General features: G+C 19.7%; 7 protein-coding genes across 7 annotated transcripts; 3 read left to right on the top strand and 4 right to left on the bottom strand.

The window, feature by feature from the left end:
* Positions 1–92: 92 nt before the first annotated feature.
* Positions 93–1,042, bottom strand: slmo (slowmo family protein; the record flags this gene model as incomplete). The annotated part of the gene is made up of 2 exons (XM_630518.1): positions 93–744; positions 1,008–1,042. The coding sequence occupies 2 exons, from the start codon at positions 1,040–1,042 to the stop codon at positions 93–95; spliced, it is 687 nt and encodes a 228-aa protein (XP_635610.1).
* Positions 1,043–2,872: 1,830 nt separating this feature from the next.
* DDB_G0290497 (hypothetical protein) lies at positions 2,873–4,747 on the top strand (the record flags this gene model as incomplete). The annotated part of the gene is made up of 1 exon (XM_630517.1): positions 2,873–4,747. One exon carries the CDS (start codon positions 2,873–2,875, stop codon positions 4,745–4,747), a length of 1,875 nt encoding a protein of 624 aa, XP_635609.1.
* A 567-nt stretch (positions 4,748–5,314) lies between these two features.
* DDB_G0290495 (hypothetical protein) lies at positions 5,315–6,016 on the top strand (the record flags this gene model as incomplete). Its single annotated transcript, XM_630516.1, has 1 exon — positions 5,315–6,016. The coding sequence occupies one exon, from the start codon at positions 5,315–5,317 to the stop codon at positions 6,014–6,016; it is 702 nt and encodes a 233-aa protein (XP_635608.1).
* A 130-nt stretch (positions 6,017–6,146) lies between these two features.
* Positions 6,147–9,011, bottom strand: gxcHH (IQ calmodulin-binding domain-containing protein; the record flags this gene model as incomplete). The annotated part of the gene is made up of 1 exon (XM_630515.1): positions 6,147–9,011. The coding sequence occupies one exon, from the start codon at positions 9,009–9,011 to the stop codon at positions 6,147–6,149; it is 2,865 nt and encodes a 954-aa protein (XP_635607.1).
* A 1,328-nt stretch (positions 9,012–10,339) lies between these two features.
* On the top strand, positions 10,340–11,042 carry DDB_G0290491 (MAP1-LC3 domain-containing protein; the record flags this gene model as incomplete). The annotated part of the gene is made up of 4 exons (XM_630514.1): positions 10,340–10,382; positions 10,495–10,550; positions 10,663–10,746; positions 10,845–11,042. The coding sequence occupies 4 exons, from the start codon at positions 10,340–10,342 to the stop codon at positions 11,040–11,042; spliced, it is 381 nt and encodes a 126-aa protein (XP_635606.1).
* Positions 11,043–11,316: 274 nt separating this feature from the next.
* On the bottom strand, positions 11,317–13,263 carry DDB_G0290489 (hypothetical protein; the record flags this gene model as incomplete). The annotated part of the gene is made up of 2 exons (XM_630513.1): positions 11,317–12,743; positions 13,224–13,263. The coding sequence occupies 2 exons, from the start codon at positions 13,261–13,263 to the stop codon at positions 11,317–11,319; spliced, it is 1,467 nt and encodes a 488-aa protein (XP_635605.1).
* A 588-nt stretch (positions 13,264–13,851) lies between these two features.
* DDB_G0290487 (hypothetical protein) lies at positions 13,852–16,131 on the bottom strand (the record flags this gene model as incomplete). Its single annotated transcript, XM_630512.1, has 3 exons — positions 13,852–15,446; positions 15,535–15,729; positions 15,876–16,131. The coding sequence occupies 3 exons, from the start codon at positions 16,129–16,131 to the stop codon at positions 13,852–13,854; spliced, it is 2,046 nt and encodes a 681-aa protein (XP_635604.1).
* Between the last annotated feature and the right edge of the window lie 3,841 nt (positions 16,132–19,972).

Genomic DNA, 19,972 nt, shown 5'->3' with positions numbered 1-19,972 from the left:
TTTTTTTTTTGATTTTTTTTTTTTTTTTAAATATTTTTTTTTTTTTTTTTTTTTTTATTTTATAAATAGGTTTAAAGAAAAAAAAAAAAGGGTTATTTCTTTTTATTATTATTTGATTGTGTATTTTGAGTAGTTTGTGATTGTTTATCATCTAATTTAATGATTGGTAAAATATCTTCGGCAGTTGAAAAAGCTTTTTCAAAACTTTGTTCAGCTTCATGTTTTATTGAGGTAAAAGTTTTATCGAAAGAGGCTAAAGATTCTTCGGCTTCTTTTTGAACTTTAATGATTGTATCTTCCATGATCTTACGACCTTTACCAGCGTTTGCAACGAAACGATCGAGACAAAAAGCTTCCATTTTACGTGCAACACCGAAAATTGATGAGGTTACGGTTGCCTCTTGAGTAAAGAGAGTCCATTCCTCATTGTCTGGATGTTGTTCATAGGTGCAAACTTCATCGACACCTAATATATTTGTGAAATTTAAATTCTTTGTCTTTAATGTCATAATTTTATTCTTTGGATCTACTGTTGTCTCTTCGTAGAATAAACATTCACCTGATCCTAAAATCGATTTTAGCCATGATGGTGTATTACCTTTACATATAATTAATTTTGTACATTTTAATACTCCTGTTGTTGGATCTATCTCTTTTGATAAAATATCTATACTCAATATATCTGGTCTTTCTGGTGATGGATATTTTCTAAAACTTGCTGTTGATGCATCTGACCATAAATGTCTTTTTTATTATTATTATTATTATTATTATTATTATTATTATTATTATTATTATTATTATTATTATTATTATTATTATTATTATTATTATTATTATTATTATTATTATTATTATTAATTAATAATAAATAATTAATATTGAATTTTTTTTTTTTTTTTTTTATTATTTATTATTATTTGTTTTTTTTTTATTATTTGTTTTTTTTTTTAAAATTCTTTTTTTTTTATTTATTTATTATTTTATTAAAAAGTAATAATACTTACTTGTATGTATGTTTAATTGTTTCAAATAAAGGCATTTTTGTTTAATTTGTTTTATTTTTTATTTTTAAAGATTTGTAATTTTATATGTGAAAATTTTACGTAATATTATAAAAGGGTATCGTGATGATTATTTTTTTTATTTATTTTATTTTATTTTTTAAAATTATATTTATTTAAGTTTTATTGGTTTTGATTTTGAGCACTATGATATTAGTGTTGAATGCATAAAAAGAAATATCTTATTTATTAAATAAACATTTAAGTTTTTTATTAATATAAAAAAAATATAAAAAAAAAAACCAAAAAAAAAAAAAAAAAATTAAAAAATAAAAAAAAAATAAAAAAAAAATAAAAAAAAAATAAAAAAAAAAAAAAAAAATTAAAAAAAAATTAAAAAAAAAATAAAAAAAAAAACACAATTGTAATTGCGTGTGGGAAGAAAAACTTAGAAAAAAATTAAAAAATTAAAAATATTAATTTAATTTTAAATTAAAAAAAAAAAAAAAAAAAAAGGCGTTATCCCAATCAGGTTAAAAGAAAAACACAAGGCACATAAAAGGGGAAATAAAAAAAAAAAAAAAAAAAAAAAAAAAAAAAATTTTCAAAACAATCAAAAAAAAAAAAAAAAAAAAAAAGGCTATCAAAATTTGGGAAATATTAAAAAAAAAAAAATATTTAAAATAAAAAGTAGTGTTGTATAATAAGGAAATATTAAAATATATAAAAATGATTTTAATTTATAAATAAAATAAAAAAAAGGAAATAATCAATTGGTTCCAAAACAGTGCCAGAACAATTCAGAATTTGAAGGTTTTTTTCTTTTTTTTTTTTTTTTTTTTTTTTTTTTTTAGAGAAGGTGGTTTGTTAAATTAAAATAATATTAAATTTTCTTTTTAGGGAAAATACTAAAATTAGGTTTTAAATTCAGAACTTTCTTCTGAAGTAAAAAAAAAAAAATCTGGTTTGATTTAAAATCATCACATTATTTTTTATTTTTTTTTTTATTTTTTTTTTTAATTTTTATTATTTTTTTTTTTTTATTGTTTTATATTTGAGAAAATGAATATTCGAGAAAGAAAATCCAAATTGATCTTAAACAATTTGCAAAAAAATAAAAATAAAATAGAAAAATAATAATAATAATGAGTTAATTTGCATTTTTCAAATACGAAATGTAAATTTAATATTATTATTTTTAATTCTGGAAATAAAAATTAAAAATTATTCCCATAAATAAATGGGATTGGTGATTTAAAACAAAAACAATTGGTTTTTTATAGTCTCGAAAAAATCTTAAAAAAAAAAAATTAAAATTTAAAAAAATAAAAATAAAAATTGGTTTTTAAACAGGTTCCAGAAGGGGTTTCGAATTTTTTATTTTATAAATTTTTTTTTTTTTTGTTTTTTTTTTTTTTTTTTTTTTTCCTTTCTTATTTTCACATATATTTGTAATACAATACTGTCATATTTTAATAATTATAATAATAATAATAAATTATTATTATTTTATTATTATTATTTTTTTTTTTAATATATTTTTAGTTATTAAATAAAAAATAAAAAATAAAAAAAAATTAAAATTTCCCATTTTCCCATTTTCTCAAGAACAATAATAATATTAATAATAATAATAATTCTGTCAAAAAAAAAAAATTTACAAAAAAAGAAATAATAAATAATAAACAAAATAAAATAAAATAAAATAAAATAAAAACAAAAAAACAATAAAAAATAATAATAAATTCTTTTTATTATTATTATTATTATTGTTTTTTTAATTATATATATATATTTTAAATATCAAATTAAATCAACCAAAAATTCAATCTCTAAATATTTGTAACAATGTAGGCGACAGCAGTAGTATGGATTTTAATATACAAAATAATAATAATAACAGTAATAATAATAATAATAATAATAATAATAATAATTTTAAATGTCAATTATCATCAAAAGAATTACATAATTTAAATATAAAAAATATATTAAACAATTGTTTAATACAAAAGATAATAGTTGGATTTTGTTGGAGAGATACATATAGTTGTAGAAGATGGAAAATTTCATTATCATTAGTGTCTTGGAGATTCCATTATTTCATATCAATGTATTGTAGTGAAAATTTAGATTTAACAAGATCAGAAGAAACAATGACTTTAGAAAAAGATATAAATATATTTTATCACTATAAATTAAATAAATTCACATTGTTTAGATTTTCACCAAAGAAAATTCAAATCTCAACAAATGATTTTAAAAGATTATTTAGAATACCTTTATTATCACAACAATCATATGATAATAATAATTCTACTACTACTACTGCTGTTGCAAGTACTACTACTACATCCACCAATTCATCTTTTAATATAGTATCAGCTATTAGATGTTTATTTTCAGCATTAGAATCAATTGAATTAGAATATAATGGATACAGTATGGAAGAGAATGATTTAGCATTATTATTTTCAAGTGTTGATACCATTAAAAATGTTTCAGTGCAATTTAATGGAAAATGTTGTTTTAAGGCATTATCTCAATTAAATAAATGTTTAAATAATTTAAGATTAGAATCATTCTCTTTATTATTTTTAGAAGAAGATGGTGGTAGATCTGATAAAATTCAAATTAAATTACCTGTTGTAATGTCAACAACTACAATTCCACAATTATTATCATCAACATTTCAAAAATGTACATTATCATCCTCATCGTCATCGTCATCATTGGGATCGGGAGTAATAACAACACCATCATCAGCACCATCACCATCACCATCAACAACTCCAACTACAACATGTATTAGATCATATATTTCATCAAAAAATGTTTCAAATTTAAAATCATTACATTTAGAATCAGTATCAATTTTTATGTTACAAGAATTAGTTTGTTCATTACATCATAATAGATTAAATAATTTAAAGGATTTAATTATTATATTTGATGATTCAAATTTATTTAGTAGTATTTCAAGTGAAGCATTTTTTTCAGGTTTATCAAGGTTACCAAAATTAAGATCACTTTATTTATCATTATCAATAGTTTTCTTTAATGTAGTTGATCAAGAGAAATTTAATATTGGTTCATTTCAAAAGTATTTACAAGAAGAGAAAACCTTGGAAACTTTGTCAATTGATTTCATATCGGATGATATGTCAAGGGTATTCAATAGGGAGTTTATAGAGTTTTTATTTCAAGAGAAAGTAAATTTAAAAAAGTTGAGAATTAATACACCAGTTTTCACAAGTTTTATAAGTGAAAATAATCGATTAACCTCATTGACTTTGGATTATCAAGCTCATTTAAAATGTTGTCAACTTTTAGAGATCGACAATTTAATTAATAATATCTCTGGTAAATCAAGAAATTTAAAGAAATTGGTATTGTTGAATGATAATAGATTGTTTGTAAATACTTTTATCTCTAGACTCTTAACAAATGATAGAAATGGTTCAATTGAAAATTTAAAGGCTTCAATTGGTAAACAAGAATTTTCTCAAATTTTAAATTCCCTTTCAACAAATACAACTTTGAAAACATTAACACTTTTAACTTCAAATGATATAACTCAAGATCATATTCAATCCCTACTTTTAACCATTCAAGATCATCCTTCACTTTATAAAATTGTAATTGAAACAAATTGTACAACATTATGTCCTTACTTTTTAAAAAATAATTTTTCAATTTATTATAACTATATAAAGTTAAAATATTATATATTTAAAAAATAATAAATAAAAATAAATTTAAATAAATAAAAAAAAAATTAAATATTTTAATTATTGCAAAAATCGTTCATATTAATTTTATATGAATTCCAATAAAAAATATACTAAATTACAAAAAGTGGGCAAATTTGAATTATTTTTAAAATAATTTTAATTACAACAATAAAAATAAAAAAATAAATAATAAACAAAAAAATAAAAAATGTTTAAATAATTGTAAATTAAAGATATGTATTTTATTTTTTATTTATTTTATTTTTGGAAAAAATTCATAATTTTTTTATAACAATAATAATAAAAATATTAATAATAATTAAAATTTGGTTAAGAGAATTTTAATGACCTAATTTCTTTTTTTTTTTTTTAATTGAATTTCAAAACGCAATCATTCCGAAATTGAGATTTTTTATTTTACTTTAATTTTTTTTTATTTTTAATTTTTTTTTTTTTATTTTTTTTAAAATAAAAATTTTTTTTTTTTTCATTTTTTTCATATCTTTTTATTATTTTTATTATTAACCCGTTTGTTGTTATTCATTTTGAAAAATAAAAAAATAAAAATAAAAAAAAATGTTAAAATCAATTAGAACATTTAACACTTTTGTTAAAACAAATTATTTATATAGAAATTTTTCAAATAAACCATTAAATTATAATAATAATAATAGTAATAAAATTATTACACCATTGTGCTATGAAAATAATAATAACAAATCTTTATTTAATACAAGTATTGGTATTAATAAAAATAATAAATTAAATAATAATAATATATCATTATTTTCAAATAATTCAATTTTACCAATAGTATCAAATATTAGAAAATTCTCATCATCATCAAATTTACCAAATTCACCAAAACAAGAAAAAGATAATGAAAAAGATAATGAAAAAAAAAATGAAAAAGAGAATAAAAAAGACAACGACGATGATGATGATGGTATTGATGAAAAAGAGAAATTAAAAAAATTAAGTACAGGTGAAAAAATTAAATATATGTTTAGCAAATATGGTAAATTGGCATTAATAGTTCATTTTGGTATTTATTTCGCAACAATGGGTAGTTTCTATGTATTATTCTCATCAGGTGTTGATATCAACAATGCACTTGACTTTTTACATATTCCACGTAATGCTGTTAACCCAAGTTTAGGTGCATTTGCTGTTGCATTTGCTTGTACAAAAATTTCAACAGTAGTTCGTACTCCACTCACTTTAATCACTGTACCATTATTAGCTCGTTATTTATCAAGAGCAGGTAAAAAGTTATAAAAAGTTATAAAAAGATAAAAAATAATAAAAAAAATAATAGATGTCCGAATATTCTAAAAACCAAGTAAATAAATAATTTGTTAAATAAATAAAAAAGATTTTATTAAAAATATATTATTATTGATTATTATTATAATTGTTGTTTTAAATCTAAAATTTGACCCCAAACAGTATGTAAATTATTATACCATTTCATAAAATTAATAGTTAAGAAACGAGGTTGAGTTGAGGAAGGATCAGAAGCACCCATTGGATAAGTTCTTTTAATCCATTCATTATAGGCTCCAATATGATCTTTACCTTGAACAATTACATTTTGTAATGATTGAAGTGTATTTTGATTTGAAAGTAATGAATTTGATTGATTCTTTAATGTTGATAATCTATGTAGAATTTGTGTTAATTTATTATAAATCATTTCAACATTTGGATATTGTTGTCTAATCATATTAATTTGACCCAATTGTCCATTAAATAATAATTCAAATTGATTACTTGGATTAATCATTTCTTTTTGTAATTCATTAATTTCACTATAAATTAATAATAATTCTCTAATTGTTAAATCAGTAATTGGTTGTTGTTGTTGTTGTTGTTGCTGCTGATGTTGTTGAGGTAAGATAAATGGTGGTGGTGAAGATATAGTTTGAACAGAAGATAATGGTGGTGGTTGTAAAATTTGAGATTGTGTTATTGGTGAATTATTATAACTACCACCATTACCATTACCATTACTTCTGTTTATTGGTGGTGATGGACTGCTACTGCCACCACTATTACTTAAATTACTACCACTATATCTTTCAACTACTCTTGGTTGACTATTAATTTGTTGTTGTTGTTGTTCTAATAAAATTTTTGATTGTCTTTTTGGATTTGTAATTGAAGTAGCTAATAATAAAGAATCTCTATTGCTATCATGTTGTTTTACTAATGGATTTAACATTGAATCTTTTAGATCCAATTCAGAGGTTTCTTTTCTAAGTGAATTTAAATTCTGATCCAATTCTTTTGAGATTTCTTTTAGAATCAATAACCATTCATGCTGTTCAATTGCATTCTTTGAATAGAAATAAAGATGTTCATTACCAAGTATAGCAAAACCATGTTGATACTCTGGATCTTGAGTTGGTAATACTATAACATTATTCATATCCATAAAACTAATTGGTAAGAATCTAATTTCTGAATTAAAATTACCACTAATTATACTTGAAAATGAGTTTACACTATTATTACTATTACTATTATTATTATTATTATTATTATTACTACCACTACTACCACCACTACTTGATGAAGAAATTGAATTATGATCAGATGTTGATAAAATATTATTTAATTTTTTACATAATAATAAACTATCATTAAATAAGAATAAATAACGTTCTTTTAATTTACCCCTTCTTTCAAATAATAATGGACCATCTTTAATTAGACGACGATGTGGTTTAACTAATTCTATGAATTTGGTTAAACAACTTTGAATTAAAATGATTTTCTCTAAACCTTCAGCTGTTCTTTTACTTTCATTGATATTTAATGCAAGTTCTTGAATGACTGATAATGCTTTCTTTACAAGTTCATAATCTTTATGATCGGTTGGTGTACATGATAACAACTCAGAGAGCAATAATTTATATCTTGGTATTCTTTGTACTGGTTGAATTTGTAAATCCAAGAAATCCCTCTTACCCAATTGTACATTATCTCTATTATCTTTGAAAAAGAATTGATTGATTTTAGAATCCCTTTTCTTACATTCAATTAATGTTGATGATGCATTATTAAAATTATTTATATATTGTGTATATAATTTTAAAAATGGTGATAATGATAAAAAACATTCAGCAATTGATTTACAATTATCTCCACTACTACCACCACTATTATTATTATTATTATTATTATTACAATAACCATTAATACCACCAATTCCATTACCATTATTAAATTTTAAAGATAATTCTAAAGTATCTAATAATTCTTTATGTACACCATAGATTACAGAAGAGTTTGCAAAAATTGATTGAATTTCAATTGGTGATAATAAATCTTTTTTTGAAGTTTGTAATGGTACTAAGAATAATCGAATCATTAATGATAATGATTCAACATATTTTCGTTCAGTTTCAACAATCTCTTGTAAACATAATTGACGTCTTTGTAAATTTGAACGTAACTTTTTATAACGTCTCTTTGCTAACCAACCCCTCACCACTGATTGAATCAGTGTGATCTTATTGTGCATATCGATTTCTCGACGTTTTAATCGAATCTTTGACTCAATGGTTAGTATTGACGCATTCTTTGAACCAAATAGTTTCTGTTGAACTTGTTGAATTCTTTGTTCTTCATTCTCTAATATCTCTTTCTTTAATTTCTCATCCACCATCATTTCATCACTATTTGCAAAATGTTTATCCAATATTGGTCTCATCTCTAATAAATAGTCTCGAAATATTTGATTCAATTGTTCTTGTTTCTTTAATAATAATGAATCAATTGATTTACTATATTCTTGTTTTTTATTCTCCCATTTCTTTACATCTTCTAATAATTCTTTAGAAACTTTAAAATAAATTTTTTCATTATCATCATTTTCATCATTATCTATATTATTATTATTTGGTAAAAGTTTACAATTACTTTTATTTGGTAATGGTGGTGGTTGTTGTTGTTGTTGTTGTTGTTGTTGTTGTTGTTGTTGTTGTTGTTGTTGTTGTTGTTGTTGTTGTTGTTGTTGTTGTTGTTGTTGTTGTTGTTGTTGTTCTTGTTCTTGTTCTTGTTCTTGTTCTTGTTGTGGTTGTGGTTGTTGTTGTATTGGTACAGGATCATCAAATGATCTAAAATTTGTTGGTGCTGATATTACAAAATCTTTTTTCTTTATTGGTTTAGATTTTTTATCTTTTTCTTTTTCTTTTTCTTTTTCTTTTAGTTTTTCATTTTTTTTATCATTTTTTTTATTTTTATCATTGTCTGATGGTTGTATCATTATGTAAATTTACAATTACATAAAGTATCCTTTTTTTATCTCTATTTTATTTTATTTTATTTTATATGTATTTATTGTTTTTTGTTTTTATTTTTATTTTTAGCTTATTTTCTGTGTGTTTGTTTCTATTTTAATTTCTTATTCGTTTGTTGTGGTGCTGTGGGGAGGGGGTAGTTAATCTTTATTAAAAAAGTTTTATTTTTTTTTTTTTTTTTGAAATTTTTTTTTTTTTTTTTGAAAAAAGACTTTTTTTGAAATTAAAAATTATAGTAAAAATAACAAATAAAAAAAAAAAAAAATAAAAATAAAAAATTATAATAAAAATAACTATTAAAAAAAAAAAATAAAAAAAAAAAATCTAACCAATTTAAATTTTATCAGTTTAAAAAAAAAAAAAAAAAAAAAAATCCAAAAACAGATAAAAAAAACAAATAAAATATAAAACAATAATAATAAAATTAGTTATTTTTAGGATAATAATAATTTGAAAATAAAAAAATAAAAAAAAAGATTATATGTTTTAGAAATGATTCAAAAAAAAAAAAAAAAATCTTTTTTTTCTCTGAATAAAATAATTATAATAAATTTTGAATAATTTCCTCGTTTTACCAAAAAAAAAAAAAAAATTTTATTTCTATTGTTATTTTTTTGATTGATCGAAAAAAAAAAAAAAAACTATAAAAAGAAAAAAAAAAAAAACTATAAAAAGAAAAAAAAAAACATTATTATTATATTTAATAAATGTTGTTTTTAACCCTGGGTTTTATTATTTTGGTGTCATAGTGTGTATTATTCCACATTGTTATTATTAGTTTATATTTTAAAAAAAAAAAAAAAAATTGAATTTATCTGATAACATCCTCTCATTTCAAAAAAATAGGTGATATTTTGTTTTTTAAAAATTTGGGTGTTTCTTAAATTTAATTTTTTTAATTTTAATTTTAATTTTTTTTAATTTTTATTTTTATTTTTATTTTTATTTTTATTTTTTTTTTTTTTGGGGGTTTTTAAAAAAAATTTTTTTTTTTTTTTTTTTTTTTTTTTTTCTTATATTTTTTGTTATTGTCTTCTTGTCATATTAAAAATAATAGTAATATATATTTTAAATAAAATTTAGAAACCATTAAATAAAAAATTCAACAATAATAAAACAATAATTTAGGATATATAAATATATTTTTTTATTTTTTTTTTTTTTTTGAAATTTAAAAATTAAAAAAAAAAAAAAAAAAAACTAAAAAAAAGGAAAAAGAAAAAAGAAAAAAGAAAGAAAAGAGAAGAAAAAAAAATTTGTAAATATAAAAAAAAAAAAAAAAAACTATATAAATATGGCCTTACTTTCAAAATCATTCAAACAAGAGTACTCTCTTGGTATGTATTTTTTTTTTTTCTATTTTTTTTTTTATTATTATTATTATTATCCACCCAAAAAAATTTCCCACACACTAATACATTTTTTTTTTTTTTTTTTTTATTGTAACAGAAAAAAGAAAATTAATATCATCAAAAATTAGAAATAGATATAAGGATAGATTACCAGTATGTGTATTATTATTATTATTTATAAATTATTTTTAAATTTTAAATTTCAAAATAGTCTAATTGTTTTTTATTATTTATTTTTTTTTTTATTATTTTTTTTTTTTTTTAGATTATTGTCGAAAGAGCTGCAAATAGTGATGTACCAGATATTAATAAAAAGAAATTCCTTGCACCATCAAATATGGTCATAACTGTATGTACAATAGGAAAAAAAAAAAAAAAAAAGTAGGATACTAACCAATTAATAAAAAAAAAAAAAAAAAAAAAAAAAAAAAAAAAAAAAAAAAATAGAATTTTATAATGGAAATTAGAAAACATTTAGATGATTCCGATCATAATGAACAAAAGGCAATTTTTTTATTTGTAAATAAGAATAACTTACCACCATCAAGTCAACTTTTATCCTCAATATATGACGCTCATAAAGATGAAGATGGCTTTTTATATATTTGCTATAGCGGTGAAAATACATTTGGTTCCGATATTTAAAATCAAAAGTTGGGAAAAAAAAAAAAAAAGAAAAAAGGGTGAAAAAAAAAAAACAACAGAAGCAAAGGACAAAAAAAAAAAAAACTTAACTAAATAATTAAAATTTTTTTTTTTTTTTTACACTCCACCCCAACCTCTACCTCTCCTCCTCCTCTTCTTCTTCTCCCCCATCCCTTTTTTTTTTTTTTTTTCCCTCACCACTCCTGCCTTTTTTAATTAAAAAAAAAAAAAAAATCAACAAAAAACAAAACAAAACAAAACAGACCTAACTTTGTTAAAACATCTTATTAAAACCTTTGTTTTCTTTATATGAATCACCATCTAATTTAAACTCCGAAGAATCTTTTTTAATTATAGTTGTACTAATATTATGACCATTTATTGAAAATAAACAATTAGTACAGTTATTTAAATTATTTATAAATTCTAATTGTTCTTTAATAGTTGAATAATTTTTATTATTTAAAAGTATAATATTATTTGTACCATTAAATAATAATTTTGAATTTAATAAAAAGGTATTTAATGAATCATTATCAACAATAATAAATGATTTTGATGTATTTAAAATTAAAATTAAATTATTTAATGAATTATTTATAAAAATTTGGTTTAATTCTACAAAACTATTAAAATAATTATTATCATTTTTAAAATTAATATTAAATAAATTATTATTATTATTATTATTTATTTGAATATTTGATAATTTTAATGAACTTTCATTATATGTAATTGAATCTAATGATTGTAATAATAATGTTTGGCTTGTAAAATTATTAAATTTTATATTATTAAATGATCCAAAATTAGCAACTTCAATGATAGATTTATTATTACCAATAACTATTATATTATTGAATGAACAATTGGTAATTGATAAATTATCAATATATATAATTGGTAATCCTGATTTTATATTATTAAATGTACAATTATTAATAATGAATGGGTCATGTCCTAATATTATAAAACCATTTTCACTAGATTTATTTGAAAAATGACAATCATTTATTAAATATTGAATTTGAAAATCATCATCATGTAAAGTACTTTCATATAAAAAACTTGATTTACTTGTAATTATTGAATTTAATTGAAATGAAACAAACTGATATTTATTTTTAAATTTAAATTCTTTATAACTTTTTTGAACCAATATGAATTCACTATCAAAATTTATTAATTTAAAATTTTCTAATTTAAATCTTACTGGTATAATTATTTGTTCTTGTTGTTCTTGTTGTGGTGGTTGTGTTTGTTGTGGTGGTTGTTCACCATCATCACAATATAATTCATTATTTACATTAAAATCAATTGTAATAAACGCAATATAATAATTTAAATTTTGACCATCAATTGAAATTGTATTTGAATTTGTATCATTTAAAAGTTTAATTTGAAAGAAACAATTATTTTGAATATAAAATCCTGCAGATGGTTTTAAAATTACATTTTTCCAATCATAATTTAATAAAACTATTGTTTTCACATTTCTATATTTTTTTAAATAATTATTATACTGCGAAATTCTTTGTGATGCATCATAAAATGATTTACATGGTGGATATTGATCTGTTTTATTTTGCCAAAATGTACCATTTTTCAATTCAATTTCAAGTGACCCACCACATTCAAAATTGTTATATATTTGAACACTATCAAATTCAATAAAAATTGTCATTTCAAGACCATAACATTCTTTATTTTTAAAAAATAAAAGATAAAAATAAAAAATAAAAATAATTATATTTTTCATATTAAAAAAAAAAAAAAATAAAAATAATAATAATTAAAATAAAAAATATTTAAATTAATTATATCTTTTTGTAATTATTATTGAAAAAAAAAAAAAAAAAAAAAAAAAAAAAAAAAAAAACCCGGTTTCAAAAGGGTAAAAATTAAAATTAAAATTAAAATTAAAATTAAAAAAAAAAATTAAAAAACCTTACAATTAAAATTTAAAAAAAAAATTAAAACCAAAAAAAAAAACCCCATATTATCTTTTTTTAGAGTTGTTTTGTTGTGGTGACCATTGTTTTTTTTATTTTAAAAAAATTAACGTTTATCTTTGCAGAATTATTTGTGATTTTGAAAAAATTATTTCAACGAAACAAAGTGATTTTTTGTGTCAAAAAAAAAAAAAAAAAAAATTTTAGGTGAAAAAAATAAAAAAATTACTAATAAAAATAAATATCTTTTGATCACAAATCTTTTTCATTATTTTTTTTTCATTTTTTCATTTTTTCATTTTTTTTTATTTTTCATTTTTTTTTTTTTTTTTTTTTTTTTTTTTTTTTTTTTAAATTTGTAAATATAATAATAGTAATAATTAAGCTATGCACTGTCAAATCAATGGTAATTTCATAAAATCTACAAAAAGAAAAAAAAATTTATATTTACTTATTTTCTTTTTTTTTTTTAATCAGAATTAGTGAACTCACGTGGATCCAATTTTGGTGGTAGTGGTACATTTGATGATGTTCCACAATCTGGTGGTCGTGGTGGTTGGAGAGGATTTGGATTATGGAGATAAAATCCTTTCAACAATTGTATTGCATCCTCTTTTTTTATTTTTATTTATTTTTTCCAAAAAACATCGAAATAATCTTTTGTAAATAAAAAAAAAAAAAAAAAAAAAACTGGTGCTTTTGGGAAAAAAAAAAAAAAAAAAAAAAAAAAGAAACATACAATAAACTATTATTTCTTTATATATTTTAACACTGTACAAAGAAATTAATCATTTAAAAAAAAAAAAAAAAAAAAAAAAAAAAAAAAAAAAAAAAAAATTAAATCCTAAATCTATTTATTATTTATTATATTTTTCGATGAATAAATTAAAGAAATCGATATTATTTTTTAAATTACTTTCATTATTAAAAATGCCAATGAATTTATCATATTTGTTTAATTTTTTAAATGAAAATGATAATCTATCTAGAATTGATATTATAATATTATTATATACGTTGGATGATTCATTATTATTATTATTATTATTATTATTATTATTATTATTATTATTATTATTATTATTATTATTATTATTATTATTATTATTATTATTATTATTATTATTATTATTACTGTATAATGGAGAAATTGAATTTATTATATCAATTGAATAATTTGAATTTATAATTCGTAACCAACAATAATTAATAATTTCATCTAAAGAATTTAAAATTTCTAAAATTAATAATTGATCAGATTTAATTGAACAAGTTCCAAGATTTTCTAATAATGATGGTATTAATAAATTGAAAAATTGTATACAATGTAAACCAAGTTCTTTAAAAATTCTATTATTACATTCTTTTAATATTATTAATTTTTTAATTGATTCAATTTCTTTTTGCTCTTGTTGTTGTTGATTAACTAATATTGAAATTAATAACATTATTATATCTTGATATTTTTTAAAATTATTATTAAAAATTGTAATTTCTTTTAAATTATTATTATTACTATTATTATTTTTATTATTATTTGTTATTATTTTAAAATTTGGATGAATTAAACTATTATTATTATTTAAATTTATTGGATATAATATTAATAATAAATCAAATAATAAATGTGCACATTTAAATACATCATTTTGATTAACTGATTCAAATAATTTAAAAATATCAAATAATTTTATATAAATATCTCTATTATTATTATTATTATTATCAATTATTAAAAATGATTTAAAATGATTATTATTATTAAAATTTAATTTTAAATAATTTAAAATGTCGATACCAATAAATTTAATATCATTGGAAGTACAATCTAATAAATTAAAAATTATTGATAATATAAGACGATGTGATTGGATTGGTGATGTTGTATAAAGGTATTCAAATAAATGGTCATCCGATGATGATAATGATGGTGATGATGATGGTGTTGTTGTTGTTGTTGTTGTTTTTAATGATTGAATAAACATTTGAAAGGAATGAATATAGGGTGAATTATATTTCCATCTATTTTCATTATCTTCTAATGATCCTAATAACTTAAAATGTATCTCTGTTGTCGTTCTTGACCATTTATAATATTCTAATAAGTTTGTAATGAATTCATACTTTCTTGAATAATATAGTTGGAATTTTATTAATAATTCATTACAAATATTTGAAATTTCTAAATTTGTCCAATGTTTTGAAATTATATCACTATTTTTACTACTATTATTATTACTATTATTATTATCATTTATTATTTTATATTCTAATATTCTATAAAATAATTGATTTAAGGAAGTATTTTTAATTTCTAAATTTAATATACTATTTTTATCAATTTCACTATTAAAAAATTGAAAAATAATTTCAAATATTATAATAATTCTATCTGTAAATAAATTTGATCTTTTTATACTATCAATATATTCTTTTTCATTATTAAATTGTTCTTTTTTTTTTTTTGTTTTTTTTTTGATAGAATTAGTATTAAATACAAATATGTTTGTATGATTAAAAAAAAAAAAAAAAAAACTTACTTTGTTCTTCAATAGTTTTAAGAAATTCTGGTATATCTAATAACTTTATTGATAAAATTAAAACTGTTTCAACTAATTCTCTTAATTGAGAAAATTGTGATGAATTAATTTGATTTTTATGATAATTAATTTTAACAAGTTTTTTATTAAATAATCCACTAATTATCCATTTATAAATATTTAATAACCCTAAATCTATGGACTAATATAAAAAAAAAATAAAAATAAAAATAAAAATAAAAATAAAAATAAAAATCGCTGGTTAATAATAAAAATTAAAATTATAAAATAATAAAAAAAAAAAAAACTTACAAGTAATTGATTATTTGAATTTTCATTACTATTTTCATTAATTTCTACTTTTTTTATTAAAAAAGTTTTAAAAGAGTTTAAGATTGAAATTGAGAGAGAAATATCATCATTGTCACTACATATTAATGAAATTGACTCAACTGATTCTTTAAACAAATTTTTTGAGTCTTTATCATTATGTTGAATTGACAGATGGTAAAAATAAACCAATTGTTTTTCAATATATGAATAAATATTTTTATAATCACCCTTAAAATTTTTTATTTCATCAACAAATGTGGTCATCTTTTTTTGACCCAGGAATCAAAATTACCAAAAAATAAAAAAAATAAAAAAAAAAATAAAAAAAAATAAAAATTAAAAAATAAAAATTAAAAAAAAAAAAAAAAAAAAAAAAAAAAAAAAAAAAACTCCGGTTAGAAATAAATGCCGTGCAAATTTTAATTTTCAATTGTGATCTTTGGTTTATATTAAATTATTTCATTTTTCTATATTTTCTTTAATTCTTTTTTTTTTTATTTCTATTTTTAAGAAAAAAAAAAAAAAAAAAAAAAACAAACAGATTTGTTGGAATAATGGCATAATCAAAAAACATTGTGTTGAAAAAAAGGTGTTTTGGATTTGTATGGGTAGCATTGTTTTTTTATTTTTTCAACACAATTTTTTACTTTTCACATATAACAATTATATTATTATTAAAAAAATAAAAAATAAAAAAAAAAAAATAAAGTTCCAAAACAGATTAATTTGGGGTTTTATAAAATTAATGCCAACAAATTTATTGTTGTTATTTTTATAAAGAAATGAGAAGATTTGAGAGGTTTATTATTTTAAACCTTCAAATATTAATTGTTGAAGAATGTTAAAGTTTAATTTGTTGTCATTTTTTATTAACCTTTAATTATAATAATTATTATTATTTTTTTTAATTTTTTTAATTTTTTTTTATTTATTTTTTTTTTTTTGTGAAAATAACCAAGATGGTGGTGAAGATAATCAAGATGGTGATGAAAATAATCAAGATGAAGAAGATAATAAAGATGAAGAAATAACCAAGATGATGAGAACAATCAAGATGGTGAAAACAATAACCAAGATGATGAGAACAATCAAGATGGTGGTGAAAACAACACATTTCCATTGTTTGTTCGATTTGATTATATTGTAAATAGAATTAGTGGCGGCTATTGTGTTTGTTGGCTGTTATTGGATGTAGTTATTATTAGTTGTTGTTACTAATTAACGCTATTTCTATTACTTCTATTACCATTACTATTCTTCCCAATTGGCGGCTGTTGTGTTTGTTGGTTGTTATTGGTTGTGGTTATAATTATTGGTTGTTGATTTTTTTTTTTTCATATTTTTTTATTTTTTTCTACAACCTATTTATTCAATGGTTTATTTAAACAAATACCAATTTTTTCTTCATTAAAATATAAAAAAAATAAAAAAAAAAAATTCCCTTTTTGGTAAACTAATTAAAATTCATAATTCATATTTTCATCGATAAAAGAAAAAAAAAATAAAAAAAATAAAAAATAAAAAAAATAAAAAATAAAAAAAATAAAAAATAAAAAAAAACACAAATATTTGTATGGCATTTATTAAATAGTTTCAACTAAATAGTTTAGCCTCTACTTTTTCCTTTTATAGTTTATACTTGTATATAAAATTATATCATATCACCATATATTTTTTTTTTATATTTTTTTTATTTTTATTTTTTATTTCTTATTTTTAATATAAAAAAAAAACAACAGATTATAAAATAAAAAAACAGTTTGATAACAATTATGATGATATTATTTTTTTTTTTTAAAAAAAAGTTTCAAAACAGATAAATTTTGGGTTGTGCTATCTCAATTTTTATTGTTGTTATTTTTATAAAAAACTGAGGAGATATGAAAGGTTTATTTATTTTTAAATTAAACCTTCCAATATTAATTATTAAAGAGTATATAAAATTTATTTAGTTTTAATTTTAAATTATTATTATTATTATTCTTTTTTTTTTTTTTTTTTTTTTTTTTTTTTTAATTATAAAATAAAATAAAAAAAAAAAAAGTTATTTTAAAGTTAATAATTGTATTACTTTAATAAATAATCTATTCTTATTATTTTATTATTTTATTAAAAAATGACAATATTTGATGCAGTTGCAAAAGCAATTGTTCCTTCAGTTACACATGCCATAGAAGAAAATAATAAAAATAGAGAAATACAAGAAAAAAGACAAAAAGAAACTAAAGATAGAAATGATAGAATGGTTCAAAATCAAAAGGATAGAAAAGAAATGATTGGATTGACCAATGAAAAACAAACTTATTCAAATTCAGTCAAAAATGCAAAAACTGACAATGAAAAAAAAATATTTCAAAATTTATTGGATAAAACAAATTCAAGAATAACTGATATTGAAAAAAGACAAAGTGGTGATATCTCTGAATATAAAAGACTTGTTGAAGAAAATAAAAATTTGGAAAAAAATGTTAAAGAATTCAAAGAAGTTATGAAACCCTTCGAGGAAAATGATATAATTCATAATCCTAAACATGTTGATGAAGACACAATAGAAGAGAATAAAAAAAAAATGGAAGATATTAAAGAAGTTCTTGGTTTTACTAAAACTGCTGCAAATGGAGGTTTGCCACCAAATCGTACGTATATTTATTTATTTATTTATTTATTTATTTATTTATTTATTTTTTTTTTTTTTTAAAAAAAAATAAAAAATAAAAAAATAAAAAAATAATAATAATAATAATAAAAATAATAATAATAATAATAATAATAATAATAATAATAATAATAATAATAATAATAATTTTAATAATATTAGATGATGAGGATAATAAAAAAATTGCAGAATTAAAGAAAAAATATGATGATGTTAAAAATCATGGGCATAGTAATTCTGGAGGTTTGGTTGGTTCGGTATTTAACGCTATTGTTCCAAGTGTAAAAGAAAATTTGAGAAATGCCGAATTGGAAAATATTCAAAAAGAAATTAAACAAACTGAAGATAAAATTTCAAATGATGATAAGTTTTATAATACCTATAAATGTTTGTATTTTTATAATATATTTTAAAAAATAATAATTATAATCCAAAATATATCAGATTTACTAATAATAATAATAAAAATAATAATTATAAAAAATTTATAGTAACTGATGATGAGAGAAAGCAATTTGGTTCAAACCCAGGTGATCCTCAAGCAACACCAACACCAACACCAACACCAACACCAACACCAACACCAACACCAACACCAACTACAACTACAACTACAACTACAACACCAAAACCAACAACTACTACTACCACCACTTCCACAACAACACCAACCAAAACATCAACCAATACCAATGATAAACCAGGTATTTTTGAAACAGTGGGAGGTGGAAGTGGAAAAGTTGCAGATGCTCTTAACCCTATTAGGATTGTTACAGGAGGTGCCATTTTCTCAGATACAATGGAAAAAATTGGAGGTGGAAGTGGTAAATTGGCTGACGAGGGTGTTGAAGCTGTCGGATCAGGTATTAGTAATTTTGCACAATCAGTTGGTATTATTCCTAAAAAACAAGAACCAAAAAAAGATGAAAATAATAATCAAAGTAATAATAATAATAATAATAATCAAGCTGGTGATGACCAAAACAAAAATCAAAATAGGGATGAAAACAATCAAGGTGGTGAAAATAATCAAGGTGGTGAAAATAACCAAGATGGTGAAAACAATCAAAATGGTGATGAAAACAATCAAGGTGGTGAAAATAATCAAGGTGATGAAAACAATCAAGGTGGTGAAAATAATCAAGGTGATCAAAATAATCAAGATGGTGGTGAAAACAACCAAGATGGTGGTGAAAACAACCAAGATGGTCATGGAAATAACCAAGACGGTGAAAACAACCAAGATGGTGGTGAAAACAACCAAGATAGTGGTGAAAATAATCAAGATGGTGGTGAAAATAATCAAGATGGTGGTGAAAATAACCAAGATGGTGGTGAAAATAATCAAGATGGTGGTGAAAACAACCAAGATGGTGGTGAAAATAACCAAGATGGTGGTGAAAATAATCAAGATGGAGAAAACAACCAAGATGGAGAAAACAACCAAGA

Source organism: Dictyostelium discoideum (genome assembly GCF_000004695.1).
Source record: "Dictyostelium discoideum AX4 chromosome 5 chromosome, whole genome shotgun sequence".
NCBI lineage: Eukaryota > Evosea > Eumycetozoa > Dictyosteliales > Dictyosteliaceae > Dictyostelium > Dictyostelium discoideum.
Note: the sequence above shows the minus strand (reverse complement) of the source record. Positions and strands in the feature narration are given on the sequence as shown.